Genomic DNA, 21,033 nt, shown 5'->3' with positions numbered 1-21,033 from the left:
ACACGTTTAAGCCATTGAGAGACTCTTAAGCTATGAGGTTTTTTGATGTCTGATTCCAACATACAGACTTCTTTCACTGACTTGTAACTTCAGATTTAGTAGGGGATTCCTACTAACCATTATATATCTTCTGTAATGTCAGAAGAAAAAAATACTACCTCCAGCAAACTAAGTAAAACAGATCGCATATTGTCCAGACTTTTACTTAAGTGATGAAGAGTAGAGACATGTCCCAGAGTGGCTTTTTCTCCCCCCTCTTGAATTATCTTTCAAAAGACGTATCTGACCCTTTCGTCCTAGGAATGCTCAGTAGGAAGCAATGAAGTGGAGGTCAAGTCTGGTCAGATAAAGCTTGTATGCTGGTATTGGTATTTCAGACAGGCCTGTAGGTTTTTTTTTTTAATTAAAAAAAATGTTTGTATCAATACAACCTCTAGTGTCAACAAGTTCTACTGGTGTAAAATAGAAAGATCATTTATATCTGAGAGCTTGCTCCCATTCTCACACACAAAGGCTTACCATCTTTTATTCCAGTATATTTTAGTGTATAAATGCATATTTGCCACAGGCTGTACTGTTTTACTTTCTTTGCTTTTGCTAAAGCAGTATATTTTTGATATGTAGATAAGCCCTTGGAAATTTGCTGTGTGACAGGAGAAATTAACTCAAGAAGAGAACTCCTGGTTTACAGTAGGAAATGTGGATGCCCTCAGCAGACCTCCTTGATTGAGTTTCTTTAATATCGTTCTATATTTTTGTCCTCCTTTCTTCCTGAATATCTTCTTTTGGGACAGATGCTCAAATAAAAGCTATTTTGAGGATCTCTGTATTTGTGACAAAAACAGTGGAAGTAGAAAGGGGACCTAATATCTGTAAAGAATGATTTTATTTTTTTTTCCCTCCATACTTCCTTATGTCCCAGCAAAGAGTATATTTGAAGGAGCAGCATGTATTTGTGAAGACTTGACCTCTTCTCAGCAAATCTGTTCTAATAAGTTATGTCAGGTGGAGGAATGAGGAGTTTAGCGTATGCTTAGCATGCTGTCTCTGGGGCTTTCTCTATTTATCCATTCTGTTGCACATAGTGACATACTTATAATTTGGCTCTTTGGAGTTGATATTCTTTTTTCTTAGATCCCATGGAATTGTTTTTTGTCTTCCATGAGCTGTAGCTATGCCATGGAACGTATAGTAAATACATAGAGACACTTACTGATACTGCTTATTAACAGGAAACGGAGCAGATGGTTCGGAAGCGATCAAAAAAGAAACAGGAAGAGGAGGAGGAAGGAGTGAATCCTGAAGGTTTTCAGGACTTTATTACCAGGGCAAGGTAGGAATGGATTTTATTCCCTTTGATAAAGGATCTCCCAAGCCTGAAGGTGATGGGATTGTTCTAAAGATGATCTGATTATCTAAAGGCTTCTAGATACCTTTATTGACTGTAGCACCTGCTCTGGCTGGGGAACAGAGAACTTCTTTTTTCTTCCTTCCAGCAGCCAAATGCTTGTAGCATCAGCACCTGGTGCATAGAGAAGGGCATACAATAGATGTTTTGAGCATTAAGTAGATCCCCAAAGGACAGCAGTAGCTGCCCTGGTCTTTGTAAATTTCAAGCTGGTGCTGGTGAGCTAATGGTCTCCTTTCCTGTGATGCTGGAGCAAATGCAGCAGTGCTTTGGAAGGATACTAAAACTAGAGCTGCTGCTCAGATGGCTTTGAGTTGCTGTGGTTGAACAGTTGTTGTGGTCTGGCTCTCAAGTTTCTGCTCTCAGAAAAAAATTTCATGCTTGCTGCCTCTCTTCAGGAACTCTCCAGGTCTGGACTTTCTGAGATGAGGAAGGAAGGGAGTTAGACTCCCTGTCTTCATGCTAGCCTCTTACTTGGCTTGCTAAGGCAGTTCAGTGCAAGCAGTTACTTTCACGATGAAAAAACAGCGTTTTCTAACTGTGCATGCTCTGAACTTCATCTACCTTAAACTTACAAGACTCTGGTAGGAAACGGATTTTGAAAATAGGTAAATACTCTTTATGGCCTGTAGCATTGTATGAAAAACAATGGTATTATAGCTATCTGACTGGGGGAGGTCTGAAATTATTCAGTGAACTGGAATTATGTCCTCAAAGTCTCTGATTCTTGAGCACAAAACCCGATTCCTTTTGACTTCTTTATTTGACCCATATACGACATGCCTATATGGACAAGGACCCCTGTCAATATCTGGATAGGTAGAGTTCACCTGCCTTTTTAATGCCCTTCTATCTTCTCTGGGAAGGTTGACAGTCACTGCTTCTTTTTCATGATCAGTTACAAAACTGTTCTTTCTTTCTCTCTGTTTGGATGGCACTCTTAGTGACTGATTAGAAGTGGGTGATAGCTGAGGCTTCTGAACTAAATTCAGGAGGATTCAGAGTCTCTTTTGATGCTACATTCTCATGAAAACAATGAATTTTACATTTTGCTAATATAATTAATTGATGGAGTCATTACCGCAACAGCTTTACAGGCTCCAAGAAAAATCTCGCTGCTTTTCAGATAGAGTTCTATAAAAGAACGATACTCAAGACGTCTGACTACCACATACCATAGCATCTCCTCCTGTCACTAGAAACGCACAGCATGCTCTTGGGTCTCTGACATCTCTGGCCACTAAAATGACTGTTGCCTCCTAGGGCAGGTCATTTTGCTTTTTGCCAGAAATGCTAAGAGATGGCTGTTTGGGGCAGAACCGCATACTCTTCTGTTTCCATGTTATTGGCTACCATGCCATCATGGCCTGATGCACAGTCTAGGCTGGGGCTGGAGATTTTTGCTGGATCATCTGCTTGAGTGATAAAGAACAGCAAAAGCCAGTTTGCCAACAATCAGACAATTTATAGTGATGATCTTTCTGCTTCTTATGAAGTATCAGGTAAGTTCAAAAACTCTGGTATCTGACACTACTTTGCGCTGTGCTTGAAGCTTAAATCAGTGAGCTAGTCATTTGGAGCCAAGCAAAGAGGATAGATTTCCACTTTGAGTGTTTGTTCTGCAGTACAGTGAATGCAACACTGGAGAACATGGGTAATAAATGTTTCCACTGAATAATTGGTATTGTCTCATCGACTCTTTAACTTTGATATCACATGGATGGCATTGTGTTTAGTTATACGCATGCTACAACCACTGCTTCTAAACATCCTCAGCGCAATGTAAAAGTATATACTTATGCTGATAAATTCAGTTAAAAGCTTAAAGCACCTTCCCACCAACAATTCTTCATTCTTACATTTCCTCTTCATGTCTAGTCTCATTGGTTTGGGAGAAAAGGTGAACTTTGCAGCATGTCCTGAAGGTCCAAATTCCAGTGGGATCAGCTTTAGACGTTGCTTTTACCAAAGCTCCGGCTGGCTAAGACTAGTACAAGTGTGATATACAGAGGACATTTTGAAGGATTATAACTGCTGCTATGCAAATTTATATTCCTGTGTTACGTTTCCTTGTAATGTGTTACTGGCACTATACTTCTTGCTTTTGGTGTTTGCTCTGCCATATACCCACTCACGAATGCTGAGGCAACACTATAAAACAAAAGGAAAGCATGTTAGATATCAAAACAATCATAATTACAGCTTGCACAAGCTCTAATATGAATGACCAAGTAACTGATACTGGTTTGGGACCAATAGATGCTTAGGACGTTGGGACAGTTATACTCTGTTTTTGTAAAGAAAATGAGAAACATATGCAAGTTTTGTGAGATTCACAAATTATTGACTGTTCTGTTTTTTTGTCCTGCAGTTTTGGCTAATTAAAAAGCTCTTCCCTCCTCTATTCCTCTTCTCCCCACACTGTTGAATTGAAACTACTAATGATGACTATAAAACAGAAGCTGAGCTGAGTTCTCTCATGAACATGATAACTGCTTGTTCTAGAGAGCACCTGGGGAAGACTCACAAATTTAACCGTGAACTGAGTCTCTCCTGTTGAGCTGATCTCCTCAAAAATGTGTTTGAAGTTTTCACTTGCTCTTTATTTATCCTGGGAAGGCTTCTGAATGCCTTGAATTTTCTACTGCATAAGAAAATGGCATTTCAGTGGGAATCTCAGGTTTAACCAAGGCATGTTCCTTTGCTTCTGCTCTTACCGTGTAGAACTGAGCAAATCATTAGCTTTTCTGGCCTCACCTTTTTTCCTACTCCCCTCTTCAGTCTCCTTATCGTTTCTTGTCTTTGATTGTTACATGAAGGCAGAAAAGCTTAGAATCCTCACTTATATCCATTCTTCTCTCCCTATTGTAGTGAAAGTGACCTGGAGGAAGTGCTGACATTTTACACACACAAAAACAAGTCAGCAAGTGTCTTCCTAGGAGCAAACTCCACAAGCACAAAACCCAGCAACCCCAGTAACCAGTCAGAGAAACAGCCTCAAGGGGGTAAGTGTTGCAGGCAGTTCTGAGATGATGTTGCCCAGACAAATCCAGTTTAACTTCAGTCTATGGAAAGAGAATAACCCCTCCAGAATGTTATTCAGGTTTCTTGAGGTTGCGTATCTTTCTTTTTTTTTTTTTTTTTTTAACCTGGCTCTGTATGTGAAGACTAGAGTAATTGCACTCCTACCTTCTTTGCCTGAAGTGAAATGGGATGAATCTGGACTAGCACTTATAAGGAACTAGGTATGGTGGCTCATGTCTGAAATGAGAATATGCAAACTGAAGGCACTGAGATTTGAAATGAACAGAGAATCCTGAAATCAAAGTGAGGGATGAGAGAAAGCAGGGCCTGTTAAATTGTGCTACCTACAGTGAGTATACCTGTTGGAGGGCAGAGTCTGTATATTTGAGCCTAATTAGGCGTTCCATGGAAGGAAGTGCAGTGCCAGCCATACATGTCCAATAGTCCATACTACTGTTCATGACAGCACAATTGGGATCAATAGACTTGCATGGTCTACAGTAAATATTAGCAAGAAAGTCCATTGTAACAACGTTTAAATTCTGCAGTCCTGTTCTAATGATATCACAGGTTGTATTCTTCTACTTCTTAACTCCTTGATTTTGTTACAGAGCATCCTGAGCTGGTGAAAAAAATAAGAGACGATCAGCCCAAAAGTTCAGTTGCAGATCTGCCTGCAGAAGGAGCATTGAAAGGCTGTAAACCGAAAGAAGTTAAATCAACCTGTAAGTGAATTGGCTTAAATCATCATCAAGAAAAAAAATAATGAATGTATATACTGTTTTTAAAATAGTTTTAAACAAAGGTTGGAACCTTTGGGTTCAAACTGAGAGATTCAAATGCCCAATTTTGGGGAAGATTCTGCAGGTTTTTCCTTTAAACCTTAAGAGAAGATACTGTAGAGTGAGCAGTATGAAAGAGTTAGCTCCTCTTCTGTGGGGAAAGATCTAGATATGGCAAGCTTTGAAAGAGGATATTCATCATGTAGAGCCTCTTCTTGTCTTTGCTGGTAGATGAAGTCAATTTGGCTTTAGTTTGTCTGAGTAGAGGCATCTTTCATGTGTGGATGTTATCCGAAAGACCTGAAAAGCAGCTTTTTCTCATGTAGTGTGCGCATTATCTTTGTGTAGTTCCAGAAGGACCCACCTTCTCCTTAAACGCTGAAGTGAAATTACCTCGGTGCGACCCTCTTAGCACTTCTTCCTCTGGTGCCACGTTCCAGAGAAGTACCAGTTCCTGGATACCATCTCAACCTGCATCCTCTGAAAATTCACAGGTGCCTGGTCACCATTCATTGCCGGCTCCTCCAGTTGGTCCCAAGCTGATTCAGTCCCCATTCCCACTACCCTCCTCACAGAGCACAGCTCCTGACAGCTCTTCTGTCTTCACAAACCCAGTGTCCAGTGAGGCTTCTAGCCTTGCAGGGTTACATCGTTGTCATTCTGGTAGCTACACCATTGGCCCGTTCTCATCTTTTCAGAGAGCTGCTCAGATCTACAGCCAAAGATTGTCCCGACCATCGTCTGCAAAAGTAGGTGAGTGTCCTGGGATGCATAATAACCTGCTAGCTCAGTATCGAGATTGTGTAATCTCCATTCTGGAGTAGGTAGAAATTTTACACTTCCAGAATTATGAGTCTTGTTGAATGGTGCTACATTTCTCATGGAAAGGAGGAGTGCAGGAAGCAGTCCTTGTTTGCCAAAGATGCCCTTTTATTGAGCAGACGAACAGGAATCATAGAATCATTTACGTTGGAAAAGACTCTTAAGATCATTGAGTGCAACCATTAACCTAACACTGCCAAGTCTACCACTAAACCATGTCCCTAAGCACCACGTCTACACATCTTTTAAATACCTCTAAGGATGGTGACTCAACCACTTCCCTGGGCACCCTGTTCCAATGCTCGACAGCCCTTTTGGTGAAGAAATTTTTCCTAATATCCAATCTAAACTTCCCCTGGCACAACTTGAGGCCATTTCCTCTTGTCCTATCACTTGTTACCTGGGAGACTGACACCCAACTCACTACAACCTCCTTTGAGGTAGTTGTAGAGAGCGATGACGTCTCCCCTCAGCCCCAAACTTTGAACTCAGCCTTTGAACTTGTTGGAAAAGAGCTGGGAAATGAAGTATTGTATATTTTCTCTTGATTGTATTACTGATCTCTTGTTCATCTTTAGTGATTTTAATGTAGGTTTGGTTAGCAGAAGTCCTGTCTTAGTCTGTGTGCTGTTCTTAGTTCTGTGTTTCTCTTTCATGCAGAGAAATCCTTTAATGAAACCTCGTAATTGTTGAATATTTAAAGGTGTGTCAAGACCTCCAAAAAAGAAAGATCTGAATGAATCATTACTGTATCTCACTCTCTAGGGACCTTTCAGCACTGTCATATCTAAGAGTATTTTAAAAACAAAATCTAGAGACCTCTCATTTACCATTCTGGAGTAGAACATAGTTGAGCAATGCAACTTCAGAGTGTAAGGAATCTGAAGGGTAGAAGAAACTGTAGGAATTTATGGATGCAGACTGTAATCTATTAGGAAAGTTTTGGGAACCACACACAGGCTAACAGCTGTGGTCCTGATTAAAATAAATAAATAAATAAAATTATATATATTTTTTTTTTTATGATGGTATACATTTGCTTTAGGTTGTGCGTCAGGGTCAGCACATGTTCACTAAAGTTGCTGTACATATATTGACAACCTTTCTAGCATTAAAATAAATCTGACTTCCCAACTGAGTAGCTTATTTAAAAGGATCCATTTGTTTTTAAGGAAAAAAAAACAAATAGTTTTAACTTGGGTTAAAGCCAATATTCTCTGGAATTGAGTGCCATTAGATACATTATGATAAAAAGAATAAGGGTTTGGAATTGACAAAAGCTCATATAGGCAATACCCATGCAGAATAGAAGGCTGTGTTCTCCCTAGAATCTGCAAAAACTCTCATACCTGCTTTTGTGTCTCTGTGATCGGCCGGGTGAGTGAGTCTGACATACCGCTCACTAAGCATATCCAAATGTTTGTTTGGTAGGTTTGTGCCATCGCAGTACAAGTGGGCAGCGTGTGGGTTCAGCCAGGACACACAAGGATGCAGAAGCTACTTCTTCCCAGGGCAAACGTTACAGCCCCAGTATGGTAACAGCAGAACTGCAGCAGCTGGCAGAAAAGCAAACAGCCAGTCAGTATTCCCCACCAAGCCACGTGACTCTCCTTACACAGCAGGTATGTAAGCAGTAAAGATAGAGTCCCTGTGACAACAGAAAAGTCTGTCACAGACTTCTGTGTCAGCACCGGGCTGGGATGAGACATGCTGGAAGGAGTAAATGTCATGAAAATCGATTTCTCTCATATTGTTGTTTTGAAGTGTTTACAGCGACCAGAATTTTGATATTCTGTGAGATGACAAGAACATTGCTAAAGTCGTTTTATAGAAGAAAGCAAGACTGGGCAGAGGATTAGAAAATACATTATAAAAAACCAAATCCGTGCTTGGTCTTATTAAACAATAAAACCAAGCCGTCTCAGAGCTGTGCTTCCATGCGATTTGCTTCCTCATTCCTCCCATCACAGTGCTGGGAATGGAAGTCTGCAGAATGGGTTCTGATGTAAATTCTATATTCCAATAACATTGTAAGGACATAATGAAGTACTTACTAGCATGGGATATGATAATCCTTTTGCTAAACATGGTGGTATAGATCAAATTTACATTGGCTTCTGGTAGAATTCCACTTAGTTTCATAATTCTTTTTGATTTGCTATGTCCTAAATGGCTACACACATAGTCATTTTTTTTTCTTTGTAATATGCTATAGTTGTGTTCGTAAAAGGTGTTCAAGTGGCCACTTCTCAGTTAACTAAGCTGCCAACTGGAGGTTTTCCAGGATAGGCACTTTGCCTTGGAAATTAATTTTTTCCTTCTCTTCCTAGGGACAAACAGTTTAAGTATCTCTGCTCTGATACTTTGATTTTGGAAGTATTGTTTTAATGGTGATGTTTTGCTAAGTTTTCTGAGGCATGTTCAAATAATTGCAATAGCTGCTGCTATTTGCTTCTTTTTGCTTCTTTCAATTTTATTGTTGTATGTTTGGATTTTGAATATCTGGTTAGATGATTGACAATATGTCTTTTTCAAAAGGTGGGGTGCATCTGTAACTCTAGGAAGCTGAATAGATTTTTGGACCCTTCTAAATCTAGTTCAAGGTTATGATTTAGTCTGGGCAGTTCCAAAGCTAACACAGGCACTCTGGTCTTTGCAGGTAGGTCTTGAACTTTAAAGGATAAGTCACAAAAACAAAGCACCTTCTTGTTGATGGACTCAGCAGAGAACGTGAGCACTGAATATACCAGTGATGCTGAGGCCTGATCTTGCATCAGGCCAGACCCTACTTAGAGAATTTGATCTTTCAAAACCTGAAGTGGTATGGGGAACATCCAGAGAAGCTTGTTTGCTTGTTCAGTAATATTCAGAGCTGTCAGTCTGGTTCTCTTAATGAAATCAGAATTCAGCTTTTTTAAGCTAAACTTTGTCAGTAGAACTGTTCAAAAAGCTGGTAGTGAAACACTTTCATTCAGGAAATGCTGATTTGTTGAAAGCTAAATATATGATGGAAACCTGCCTCCTTGGATAAAAATTAGTGTCTAAACACATATTTGGGAAAAAATTGAAATGCATCTATTTCATTTCAGTCTTTTCAGAAAAGAACTTTTAAAAATAAATTCGTAGACTTTCTCCTAAAACCACTCATTTCCCAGTTGGCTCCAACTGCTGTGGTTTCTTAGGTCTGTCTAGAGAACCCAAGTTGTCCTCTTGCTGCCTTTTATATAGCTATTAGATGATTTTTAAACTTCTGTACTGCTAGTTACTGCTAGTTACCGCTAGTTAAATTAGGAAGTATAGAAGGGGGAATCCAGAGAGGAATTCACATAGATCTACGTGGGAAGGGCTGGTAGCTTCCTGAGCACAGCTGTGTTGGGTGACAAAGGAGCATACTCTGGTAATTGTAGATGGTGGAGGCTGAAACCTGTTTAGCCACCAATCAGTGTAGGTATACTCAAGTGTGAAAGTGGCTATGAAGTGCAGTGTGTTGGTCATGATAGATGTGTCTGCATTGCTTTTAGCTTCTGGGTCCTCCCAAGATACTTTCCCACAGAAGAGGTGGGAAATGTATAGAAGGAGAATGAAGGTGCTAATTCCCTTCTTTGTGACAAGCAAACAATAAAGACCTCAGCTCCTAGCAGACAATGTAGATTTTCTGAGTGACCTTGATACATTTTGTATTTGGCTACACAGTGTTTGTACAGGCTTTGCTTCTGTAGTGAAATACAGAAACATGGGTTGGGTTGTGTCTTAGTGGTCTTCTGTTATCATGAAAAAGATCCATGTAGAAAGGGATTCACAAGTCAATGAAAAGTTTAGAGCTGGAGCTGTCTGACAATGAATTTCCTTCCTGAGCCTGCGTCTATTCAGTTCTATACATCTGCTCTCTACTGTGATTCTCCATGTTTCTGCAATAATCCCTTTGGAGAGATGAAATCTGAAGCTTGCGTAGTATGAAAATTTGGATGGTTTAGTTGAGGGCAGTTTTTCTTTTAAGGCAATCTGATTCTTCAGTACTCAATTTATGGCATGTAGTAATTTCTAAGCTGAGGCTATTATCCTGTACCTGAAACAGTGAAGTTTTGGAAGGTTCAGATGTAACTGCAAGGCCCAAAAGAACATAGCTAAAGCATATGGCTACTACTTGTGCTTTTTTTCCCCCCCGCCCCCCGGACATGTTCTACTTTTCTGTCATCTAAGAGTCATTCTGATTTTTTTTTTTTTTGATCCAGCCTGACTTTTAAAGCCTGTCTTGCAACTAGGACCAAGGGTTTTAATTCTGCAGGAATGACAACGAAGCGTGACAAGAGGTGCTAGCATACAAAAAAGCATAATAGTATGGCAGCAAGTGCCTGTACAGGCAGAACTGGAGGAGCCAAGCAAAGGGTTGGGCTCATTGTTGAGGGACGTGAAAGCAGGACATCTGGTGTTGAGCCACTAGGTATGGATGTGGATTTGAAGCAGGGGGATTGAATGAATAAAAGTGCAGGCATTACAGAGTAGGCTGGCAGTTTGGAAAGTGATTTGCAGAAGGGTAGATATCAGTGAAGCTATTTGAGAGTGCTGTGTGGTTATAGATTTGGGCAGGCAAGGATTTGGTCTGAACCAGGAGGGGGGAAGATAGGGGCAGAAGAGATAGAGAAACATATGGGAGAGGATTTAGTAAACAGCTAGAGAGAAGTGAGAAGTGAAAGACCGTTGGTATGGGTTGAAGCGGGGAAAGACTTGGGATGAGAGTGTTTGGGGACTCTGGGTTATGAAACCCTGGTGGCTTTGGGACAGGAGAAGGGATTGAAAGCTGAGAGAAGGTTAGAGATGGGACTTGTATGAGGGTCATTTGAAGAGGGCACTACTTTCCTATGCATTTCTAGACGGGAGACTCTGAATTGTTATTTTTCCCCCTTTTCACTCCTCTGTTTAAGCCACTTGAAATATAATAGTCCTTTTAAAGCAAAAGCATTCCAAAATAAATTGGCATGAAGACGGCCTCTGGAAGAGAACATCATTTACCTAAATAATAATTGTTTAAAGCCACTCCAGAAACTTGGAGTTAGTCTACCTTGTTGGAAAGTACCTGGCTGGTATGAAAGGGACTTGATATTTGCATTTAATTATGTTTAATGGCAAGATTAGGACTATTGATTTGGAGGGGGTGTGTGAAAGAGAGACTTTTGAAAATGCTACTATTGCTGTGGACTGTGTTTCTTTTCCAAGGGCGAGAACTTGTGAGAGTTGAATGCATTTGTCTGTGCCTTGGGTTCCCTGTGTTGTGCCCAGCTGTGTCTTGGGGGTGGGGGTACTCTGAATACATTACCTCCTTCCAAGAGCAGCTGGGAAGCTTATTTTCCATTCCCATTCTCACAAGAATTGCTTCTGGTATCTGTGTACTAGCATGGGTCTCTGGGGTTCCCAGGAATGTAGCCTTAACAGCTGTGCTTGGAATGATGTTCCCATTCTGGTTGGGAGTCCACCTCTGTCCCTCTCCAATCCCTGCTGTTCTTCACTGTTTCCTACCCATGCCCAAAGCACCTGTTTCACGTTTTCTCTCTTACACTTTTGGATTCTACCCTCTGTATTAAATCAGTTTAATTTATTAAGCCAATTGGTTGCTGAAATGACAATGTTCAAAGGGAAAATTTTAAGTACCTGATGAGCTTTGAACAATATATTTAAAATCTGTCATCTTAAAACAAGACTTTTGTGATTACATCAGCTTTCTGTCTTGTTAGTCGTCTCTATTCGCTTCTGAAATACCAGATGAAATACCACAGTGATACCCATGAAGTGAACAGTTCTTATAATATGGGAGGTGGAGATGGTAGGAAGGTAAAGCCTTACTGATGTGCGGTTTCATTGCCTTGTACACAGTTAGTTTTCAGTCTTCACAGGCTCTCACAAAGTGTGTGAGAACATTTTGCCTTTCATTAATTCGTATTTTTGAAAAATATTTTTCATTATATCTTACAAAATTTTGTCAGTGCATCTTCATGCTTGCAACATGGAGAAAACAAAGGTGCCTTCACAGGGGTATACAGTAGAAATATTGATCTAGAACCCATAACAATCATTACTTAATCCCCTGCATCACTGTATGATGCCTTACTGCCCAGGAATGAGAGAGAGATGAATAGAGAGAAAAGAGGAGCAGTATTATTCTATCTTAGACTAGAAAAGGAGCAGCTGTTTAGGTAACTTCTATAACTGTCTTTTAATGGTAAGTGCCAGAAAGATGTAGCCCTAAGGACACACTGGAGTATGACAATCTCAGGTTATGAAAGGTAAATATTCAGCATTACAAATTAATAAATACAGTGAATCATAGAATGGTTTGGGTTGGAAGGGACCTTCAAGATCATCTAGTTCCAACCCCCCTGCCATGGTCAGGGACACCTTCCACTAGACCAGATTGCTCAAAGCCCCATTCAACCTGGCCTTGAACACTTCCAGGGATGAGGCATCCACAGCTTCTCTGGGCCACCTGTGCCAGTGCCTCACCACCCTCATGGTGAAGAATTTTTTCCTTCTAACTAATCTAAATCTATGCTCTTTGAGTTTAAAGCCATTACCCATGGTCCTATCACTACATGCCATTGTAAAAAGTCCCTCTCCAGCTTTCTTGTAGGCCCCCTTCAGGTACTGGAAGGCTGATATAAGGTGTCCCTGGAGCCTTCTCTTCTCCAGGCTGAACAACCCCAACTCTCTCAGCCTGTCTTCATAGGAGAGGTGCTCCAGCTCTCTGATCATCTTCATGGCCCTCTTCTGGACTCGCTTCAACAGGTCCATGTCCTTCTTATATGGGGGGCCCCAGAGCTGATCACAAGTACTCCAGGTGGGGTCTCATGAGAGTGGAGTAGAGGGGCAGAGTCACCTCCCTTGACCCTGCTGGTCAGGCTTCTTTCGATGCAGGCCAGGATATGGTTGGCTTTCTGGGCTGCAAGCGCACGTTGCCGGGTCACGTTGAGCTTCTCATCAACCAACACCCCCCCAAGTCCTTCTCCTCAGGGCTGCTCTCAATCCATTCTCCACCCAGCCTGTATTTGTGCTTGGGATTGCCCCAACCCACGTGCAGGACCTTGCACTTGGCCTTGTTGACCTTCATGAGGTTCGCACAGGCCCACTTCTCAAGCTGTCAAGGTCCCTCTGGATGGCATGCCTTCCCTCCAGCGTGTCGACCGCACCACACAGCTTGGTGTCGTTGGCAGACTTGCTGAGGGTGCACTCAATCCCACTGTCCATGTCGCCGACAAAGACGTTAAATAGTGCCAGTCCCAATACCGGCTCCTGAGGAACACCACTCATCACTGGTCTCCACTTGGACATTGAGCCGTTGACCGCAACTCTTTGAATGCAACCATCCAGCCAATTCCTTATCCACCGAGTGGTCCATCCATCAAATCCATGTTTCTCCAATTTAGAGACAAGGATGTCATGCGGGACAGTGTCGAATGCTTTGCACAAGTCCAGGTAGATGACATCAGCTGCTAAGGGGAATCTTTATTATTAAATATAGCTGTTAACAATGAATATTAGTTTTTACTTCTGAGGAATTTTATTCCATTTTATTCACTTAAAAACACAGATTTACAATGTTTTTGTGATTACATAAAATTATTACATAAAATCTAATAATAAAGCTGGTTTTGAGGTTGTGACAAACAGTCAGAATTATGTACCACTATCCATAAGAGATCTTTCAAACACTGCCTGATTTTTGCAGTACTGGCCATCTAACTCCACAGCATCCAAAATTAACACGGTGTTCCTCTAGTTAACTACCCAATACATTTAGGAGCAAGCAACACAGAGTTCTCTATGGAAAATGTGTGCCTTTGAGGATCCAGCATTAACCTGATAAGTTCATGGCTGAGTAGGGTAATAAGGAGGTATCTGAGCTCAAAAGGTCATAAGAAAACAAATAAGAAGTTTCAACTAAATTAGTCTTGAAGATAGTACATTCTGACCTGTTCCATGAAAAATGTTAAGTGCATAGAAGTGCAAGGCCCATGAGAGTGTTTCAGTTGAGGGCTAAAATCAAGTGGAGTTCAATGTATCTGTTCTGTTTGGACTGCTGCCTACCCAGTCAGAATGCATATATTAATTAGCAGTGAACATGCTTCTAATTTGGAACTAGCTGCAACATGTGCTGCTTCTTGCTTGTAAGTTAGGGGGACATAGGGAGGAAAGATCTTGAAGATATCATGGGTAGTAGTCTTGTGAATGATGTGGTTATTGGCCAGAGACACGCGGGGATGCTACAGGAAATCAGATTTCCTTAAATAGGCTATTGATTAATTTATTAATTCAGTGGGGATATAGTCTAGGTCTGTAGAAACAAATTTCAGAGGATATGTGCATTAGAGATATTAAATAATTACTTTTGCGTTATTTTTCATTATAGTAGATACAGAGGAGATACATTTTCTTTCCAGGTAATGAAGTTAAGCTCCTAGGAGAAAAGATAGGCAAAAAATGTTTTGTGAGACTTCTGTGGCTGGATGGTATACATTTAGGATTTCAGAAATGCAACAGTGAAGTGACAAAGTTTCTACTGAAAGGTGTGGTAAAGCTGGTATAGAGGACAGAAAGGCAACAAATGTGCTTATCTGTAATAAGGACCCTAAAGTTTCCTGTAAATTAAAGCAGCGGGTCTTGCTCCACTAGCAGATATATATTAAATTGAAATAAAAATGGAATTTTAATTCACCCATATAAACATAATTCAGACAAAAAAACCCCACCAAAACACCCAACCCATGTCTTGATCTTTTAGAATTCTTTGAACTGAGAAAAATAGCATCTAGTAGAACTCGTTCTACTTTCAAAAAAGTTTTTGACAAGCTTTGGGCAAGGACTGTTAAGCAAGCCAAGTATCTGTAGGGTGAGAGGTAAAGTTTTGTTATAGATCAAAAACAGACAGAAAGCAAACAAAAGAATAACTAGCTAATTTGCTATACAGCAAGTGGATAACTGAAAATGCAGAATACAGAATGCACATGATGGAGTGTAAAATTAAAGATTTGAAAGGAGGAGGTTCATAATGACTGGCATATTATTATCTAAAGAATGAATATAAAAGCAAGTTATTGCAAGGTAATATGGGGTGTGAATTTACAGTACATTAACTACTCTATAGTGTTCATCCATGTGAGCGTATGCTTGTGCAGCTCATGTTTACTACATGAGGTAACCTCTTGTTACCTTCAGTATAATGTGGGCTACAAGTGTCCAGATGTTCGTTTACTGTGAAATTATGTGTGTGCTGTAAACTTAAACTTGAACCTACCTCCTGGTAATTTGTCAGCGCATCTGTATTCTTTTGTTGATTATTATGAGAAAAGCTAAGAGAAAAGCTAAGAGAAATTTAACAACTGCATTAACTGGGCAAGATAATGGCAGATGAAGTTCAGTGTTTACAAATAACTGATTACATGACAAGCAATAATTTTAACCACTTAAAGTAATAAGCTTTAAATTAATCATTTAGGGAAGAAAAAATGAGTTTTATTCAGGAAAGCTCAGTGGAGATGCCTGTTCTAAGTCAAGCAATAAAGGCAACAAACAAAAATTATTAGCATGTTTAAGGAACAGGATAGGCAATAGTATGTAATTATGTAAGCATCAATTACATGCCCCCCATTGAAAAACTGTTTTCAGTTCTGGTTGCCATTCTTAAAGTGAATTCAGGAAAAATAACTGGGATTCACAGATGAGTGACTACAACAATTAATTGCAAAATGCATTTTTAACGAGGAAGTTAAAATATTAAGTTTGTTTAGAGTGGAGGTAGGTATGAAGGAATTATACAGAGCGGTGGATGACAAGGTAAATAAAGTTAATTTTAGTCATGTTTCTCATAATAAGAAGGGAATAGTCAGTTTAGTAGGAAGACATCAGAGTAAAAACTGATAATAAAAGTGAATAGTTATTGTTACAGAATATACTTACCTTCTGAAACTTCCTGCAACAAGATTAAGGCAGAAAGCTTAACGGGCCGTAGTTACCTCAGACAGAATAATGAGCATCTTGCAAATGATAGATCCCTAGGTTTTAACATATAATAAATTAATTTTCCTTATCAATAAGATGTTTCAGTTAGATGCATGGAAACTAAAATTTCTGCCATCTTCTGAAATATGTCAGGCAGGATAGTGAGTTTGCTGGGCCATTGCTCTGAACTGACCTTTTGTGTTTAATACTGAGGAACGTGTGCTATGCTGCCACTTCCATATTTATGACTTTTTCTTTGCTACATTGCTTTACTGTAGCTAAATATTTCCTTTATGATAGGTGGGCTACTGAGATACTTGTGAGGAAATCAGTATCTGAAATTAGCGATTTCCCTAGTTGTGGCATGCAAATGATTGCTAATTGTTTTTACAGAGTGATGATGTCTTTGTCAGTATGTGTAGTGTAGTGGTTCACCTGCAGTGTTGTCAGTGTGTTAACGATACTCCACTCAATTTTTCAATTGTCCTGAGATTTTCTTGTTCAGTTTGCCCGTTGCCTACCATGAGCCTAAGATAGTAACAGTACTATTGGAGAATCACAGCAGATGCATTGGTGGTGACTTGGGGAATGAAGCCTGAAGATACAGTTCAGTAAGCCTCTTTCATTGTATAGGGACTTAATTGCCTTTCCTGCCTTGATTTGTGATATAGGGACCCTACTGGCTGCTATGTTACTTTTGGACCCCTGAACTAAGCGGGTTTTTTCATCTGTACCTACTGTTAGCCATTGGCCTTTCCTGATGGAGGGATGGATGAAGGCTGTGACCAAAATAATCCAGACTTCTTTTCCCTCTGCTGTGTTCCTTACCAGGCATTAATCCTAAAGTCTTTGTTTCATGTGTGTTTAGCATAATATATTTTTGTGTGCTTGTATTGCGGGACTTTCTATGGGGAGGACATTAAAATGCACAGCACGTGTGTAGATGCAGAGCCAGGTAGCTGTATCCTGGATATGCATGTGTTTTTTCTTTGTGAAGAAAAAACTTTCTCTCTGAAATATGCTTGTAAGGTAAAAAGAAGGGTTTTTTCTGCAATGCTGGATCTGTGTGAGGTCCCTATCACTGGCTGGTGTGGGGGGCTGCAGTTGATATCTACCAGTCTGTAGTGCTTTGTAGTTATTAATGCTAATGAACTGAAGAATGTGTTGAATTGGCCAGCTTCATCAGGAGGAGGAGGAAGAGAAGGAGAAGGAGAAGCCTGGTGGGAGCTCTGCCCCTCTCTGTGAGGGAGAGTGTGAGATTTCAGGACCCAGCTATCATTAGGAATAGCTCCAATTTTTCTAGCCAGGGAGTTTAATCACAGGGATAACATCAGACCACCCAGGCAAGGGCTATACTGAGCTGCCTCCATCTCTGCTATGCAGCTGATCTGCGCTGCAGATCCAGCAGCCAGGATTCCTGCAAACATGCTGACAGATCCATAGGAGGATGGGGCACTTTTCTCATTCTACATTTTTCATTTGGACAGAAGGTGGAAATTAGCAAGAAGCCGATTAGTTTACTAAACCTTAGGACAGGGGAGAGGGAGTGAGGAAGAATTGGAACAGGCACTTTACAGCACCCCAGAGTGACCTTGTGGGAATAATATGCCACAGGAATCCCAGAATAGGGAGCTTCAGCTTAACATCAGCTACAACAATATTTGAACCCACAGCTCTCCTCAGTTACCTTTCTCAATTACACAGTGTGCTACCCTGGCCTGCCTTGTCCTCAGCAGAGGAAAAGTGCCACAAAGCAAACTGCCAGTGTACCAAAACACACTGTATGGGTCCCAGTGGGCATCAGCTCTTTCACTTCTAGACCTGAGCAGCGCAACATGGTGACTGCAAAAAGACCATGAAACTCAGGGTGCAGCAAATATTTGCAGAAATTTGGTGGGGATATTTTCCCCACCAAAGGGTTTTCTTCAGTATTAGTCTCTTGCTTTGACTCAACCCACTTTATCTGAGTCTTAATCAGATTTATTTTCCTTATGTAACCATTTGGTTGGCTTTTACCCTTCCATTGATGGAGAGGAAGGGAAATGTAAAGGAAAAAGGCATCTTACTGTAACTAGGAAGAGGAGCAAGAAGCCAGGAGGTGAAGTCTGAGGGATATTTTTCCTTCCTGTTTCACACAGTTCTGCACTGCTGCAGGGCCCCCATCTCCTCCTCATCCCCAGGCTGTTCACACAGGAGCTGGAATTACTTTTAATACTACTGATTTGTAGCATCAGCAGTAATATAACTCGTCTCACCAGAGGTTGTAGGAAGTGAAAATGTCAGTGTAGTTTCTGCAGTGCTTGAATTGAACCCCTTCTGCTCTGAGGCTCCAAAGGGAATAGGAGCAGAGGCTTTTGTTATGATGCAGCAACATCTGCAGATCTGCAGAGTCACCAAATGGGCCAGGCTGAGCAGCCAGAACTCATGTTATGGGAAAAACTACACCCTGATCATCAAGTGTTTGGCAGGACTGTGCCTTATCAAAATCATTCCCACTGGGAAGTTTTGAGGCAGAGAGTGTCTAAATGAAAGCTTGACTTTTTCAGGAGAAGGAACAGGGGAGTTCAGCCATCCACAGCAGCAGCACTAACTTGGGGTTTTTTTTTTTTCATTGTTAAATGGATGCATACGCTGGAGACACTACAAAGGAATTTGCAAGTTTGTCAGGTTTCCCAGGAATGTCTCTGGCAGGTCTTTGTCTGGAACATTATCTGGAGACTGGAACACTTGTGCTCTGTATGCATATGTATATCCTGTAAGCTGGTAAGCTCTGCGAGCAGAGAAGGAATGTCACAGGCCTTTGGCCAGATCAGCCTTGGTACTCACACAGATTTCACACTTCCCAGCCTGTTAGCCCCAGTTCTTCCCGTCTTCTGGCTGGTTGCTCCTGCAAATTCAAATCTGTACAGAAAATGAAGGTGTTTTAGTATGGGGTGTGGTCAGCAAGTTGGCCTGGGTAACAAAAAGGTGGCCCTAGAAAAATCTGTTTGTATTACATGGTTTCTTCAAGGAATTCATAGTAGGTATATTTTGTACCACTACTAAGACAGTGAAAGTGTTTCTGTGCTAGAGATTTGTGGTTTGGGGTTTCCTTTGCCTCTTAAGGAAAGAGGCAGGTTGAGATCCCGTGATGTTTCCCATACTGGGATGGCTTGTTGGATTCCAGTATCTCGATGCATTAAGGAAGGAAAGGCAGGTCGACTGTTTCCAATAGTACTGAAAGACCTGGGTGCTCTGTTAGACCACGTCATGCTAGCCTGCGCTAGATCACAGATGTACATGCGAGCTCTGTGGTGAAGCTAAGAAAATGCAACACACAGACTGGGGAGAGGACAGATTAACAGTGAATATTTATATTGTTGTAACATCTAGTCATAGTCATCTCTGAAGGCTGAAAGAAGAAAAATGTAACTGAAAGAAGGCAGCAAAATTCTTTTTTTTTTTTTTTTTTGGATGGCAAGTTGTTAGCTCTTCCCCTCTGTTCCCGGGAATATAAATATTTCACTGATCTCAAAAGCTTCAGAAGCAAGTCTTGGCAAGTGAAAATACAGTGACTACAGAAGCTAGGTAATGGAAGAAAAGAAATGTTTCTTTTACATACTATTGGATAAAGATGGCATTGGATGAATGGCAAGTAATAATATGGAAAATTAGGGTTTGACTGAAGGAGTCAAAGTGAGCACACAGGAAAAAATACATCAAAAGGCAAAGGAGAAGATATTACAAATGAGACATTTTCAGTTTTCTAATGGGATGTTTCCTTTGAGCTTATGATATAGTGTCATCTTGTCCTGTCTGAGGCATCAAAACCTAAAGATTCTGGTCTGGTCATAAGGTAGAGGAGTAGTGATCTTACGTGTGTCTTACCATGATCCCTGTCCAATCTTTCCTTAAAGGAAAAGGTTTCTCGGTGAACTGTTGATGTTCATATATACCTTTGAAACTTGCTGATAGGGTACATAGTGCCGAAAACTTTGTGGTATTAGGTCTCCTCCTGTTTCAGACTGTGACCTTTTTATCATATTGAAGGTTTTTTTGGAAGAGGCAATAAAGTAGGCCTGTGATGACTGCGTTCTTTTGGCATACCTTTTAGTCTTGATCTTTGAAATATGTCTCGAACTCTGGATCCCTTTTCCTCCTCACCAATCAGAAAGGTCCAAATGGAAATGTGAGATGTGTGAACTGGAGAGGATGCAAGTGTGGCTCCAAGTAAGAGAAATGGTCTTTAGACTTTGTAGATCCCCAGTCCCCGTACTTCATAGGCAACAGGATATGACTGGCCTCTAGCAGAAAAATACTAAAACTGGGGAGTGTGAAGGAGGCATTTTTTGTAGTGCATGGCTTGCTCAGTGTTGTAACACATTGACCAGTGAAACTCAGGATCTGCTGTTCAGGATGTTGGTAATGAAAATTTAAGTGACTTTTCCACTCTCTGCCAAGAGGGGCAGAGTAACAACTTCTAGTGGTGGTGTGTCCCTATTCACCCTGGTTGACTCCTGCAAACTAGTAAGAGAAACACTCAGGCTTTTAGGAGGCTTTTCCTGAATCTGTGGAGGCTGATCTGCAGCACTGATTTTTTTTTTTTTTTAAATTTTTGGCCATTGTTAACATTTGCTGCTTTAGCTTATTTGAAGCTAGACAAGATCAAAATGAAAATATTCACTTTATTATAGAAAAACGTTCTTGAATATGATAATGGGAAACTGTTGAAAGAATAGTATAATGTAGATCAGAAATGTGAAAGATATTAAGCTTCTCTTCTGACTCTTGCTTCTGATTTCTTAAACCTACAATACAAAGGGTCTTTGTCTGTAAGATTCTATTCATTAGAAACAAATTTTATCCTGGAATTTTCTTTCTTCCTATCTGTATTTGGAGATTTTGTATTTCCTATTTAAATTATAAAGCAGATTAACAAAACCAAAATCCTCAACTCTTATATCCAGCACTTTCGGGTATCATTCTGTGTTGTGGCCTTGCTTTCAATCTTGAATTTATTCAGAAATAAAT

The 21,033-nt window shown here is 40.5% G+C and overlaps 1 protein-coding gene across 24 annotated transcripts in view; it reads left to right on the top strand.

Annotated features, from left to right (window-relative positions):
- TTLL5 (tubulin tyrosine ligase like 5) overlaps nt 1–21,033 on the top strand; it is a 144,676-nt gene that overhangs the window by 59,302 nt on the left and 64,341 nt on the right. For 23 of the 24 annotated variants that reach the window (XR_012673861.1, XR_012673860.1, XR_012673859.1 and 20 more), the window contains 5 exons: nt 1,233–1,333; nt 4,280–4,413; nt 5,044–5,157; nt 5,563–5,967; nt 7,468–7,658. Coding sequence is in view for 16 of the 24 variants with exons in the window: in XM_075151487.1 (XP_075007588.1) it covers nt 1,233–1,333; nt 4,280–4,413; nt 5,044–5,157; nt 5,563–5,967; nt 7,468–7,658 (945 nt within the window). In the remaining 8 variants the exon portion in view is untranslated. The remainder of the gene's footprint in view (nt 1–1,232; nt 1,334–4,279; nt 4,414–5,043; nt 5,158–5,562; nt 5,968–7,467; nt 7,659–21,033) is intronic. The other variant, XM_075151489.1, reaches the window with a different exon arrangement.

The sequence above is a fragment of the Calonectris borealis genome, chromosome 5 (genome assembly GCF_964195595.1).
Source record: "Calonectris borealis chromosome 5, bCalBor7.hap1.2, whole genome shotgun sequence".
NCBI classification, from domain to species: Eukaryota; Metazoa; Chordata; class Aves; order Procellariiformes; family Procellariidae; genus Calonectris; species Calonectris borealis.
This window is presented reverse-complemented; position numbering and strand designations above follow the sequence as displayed.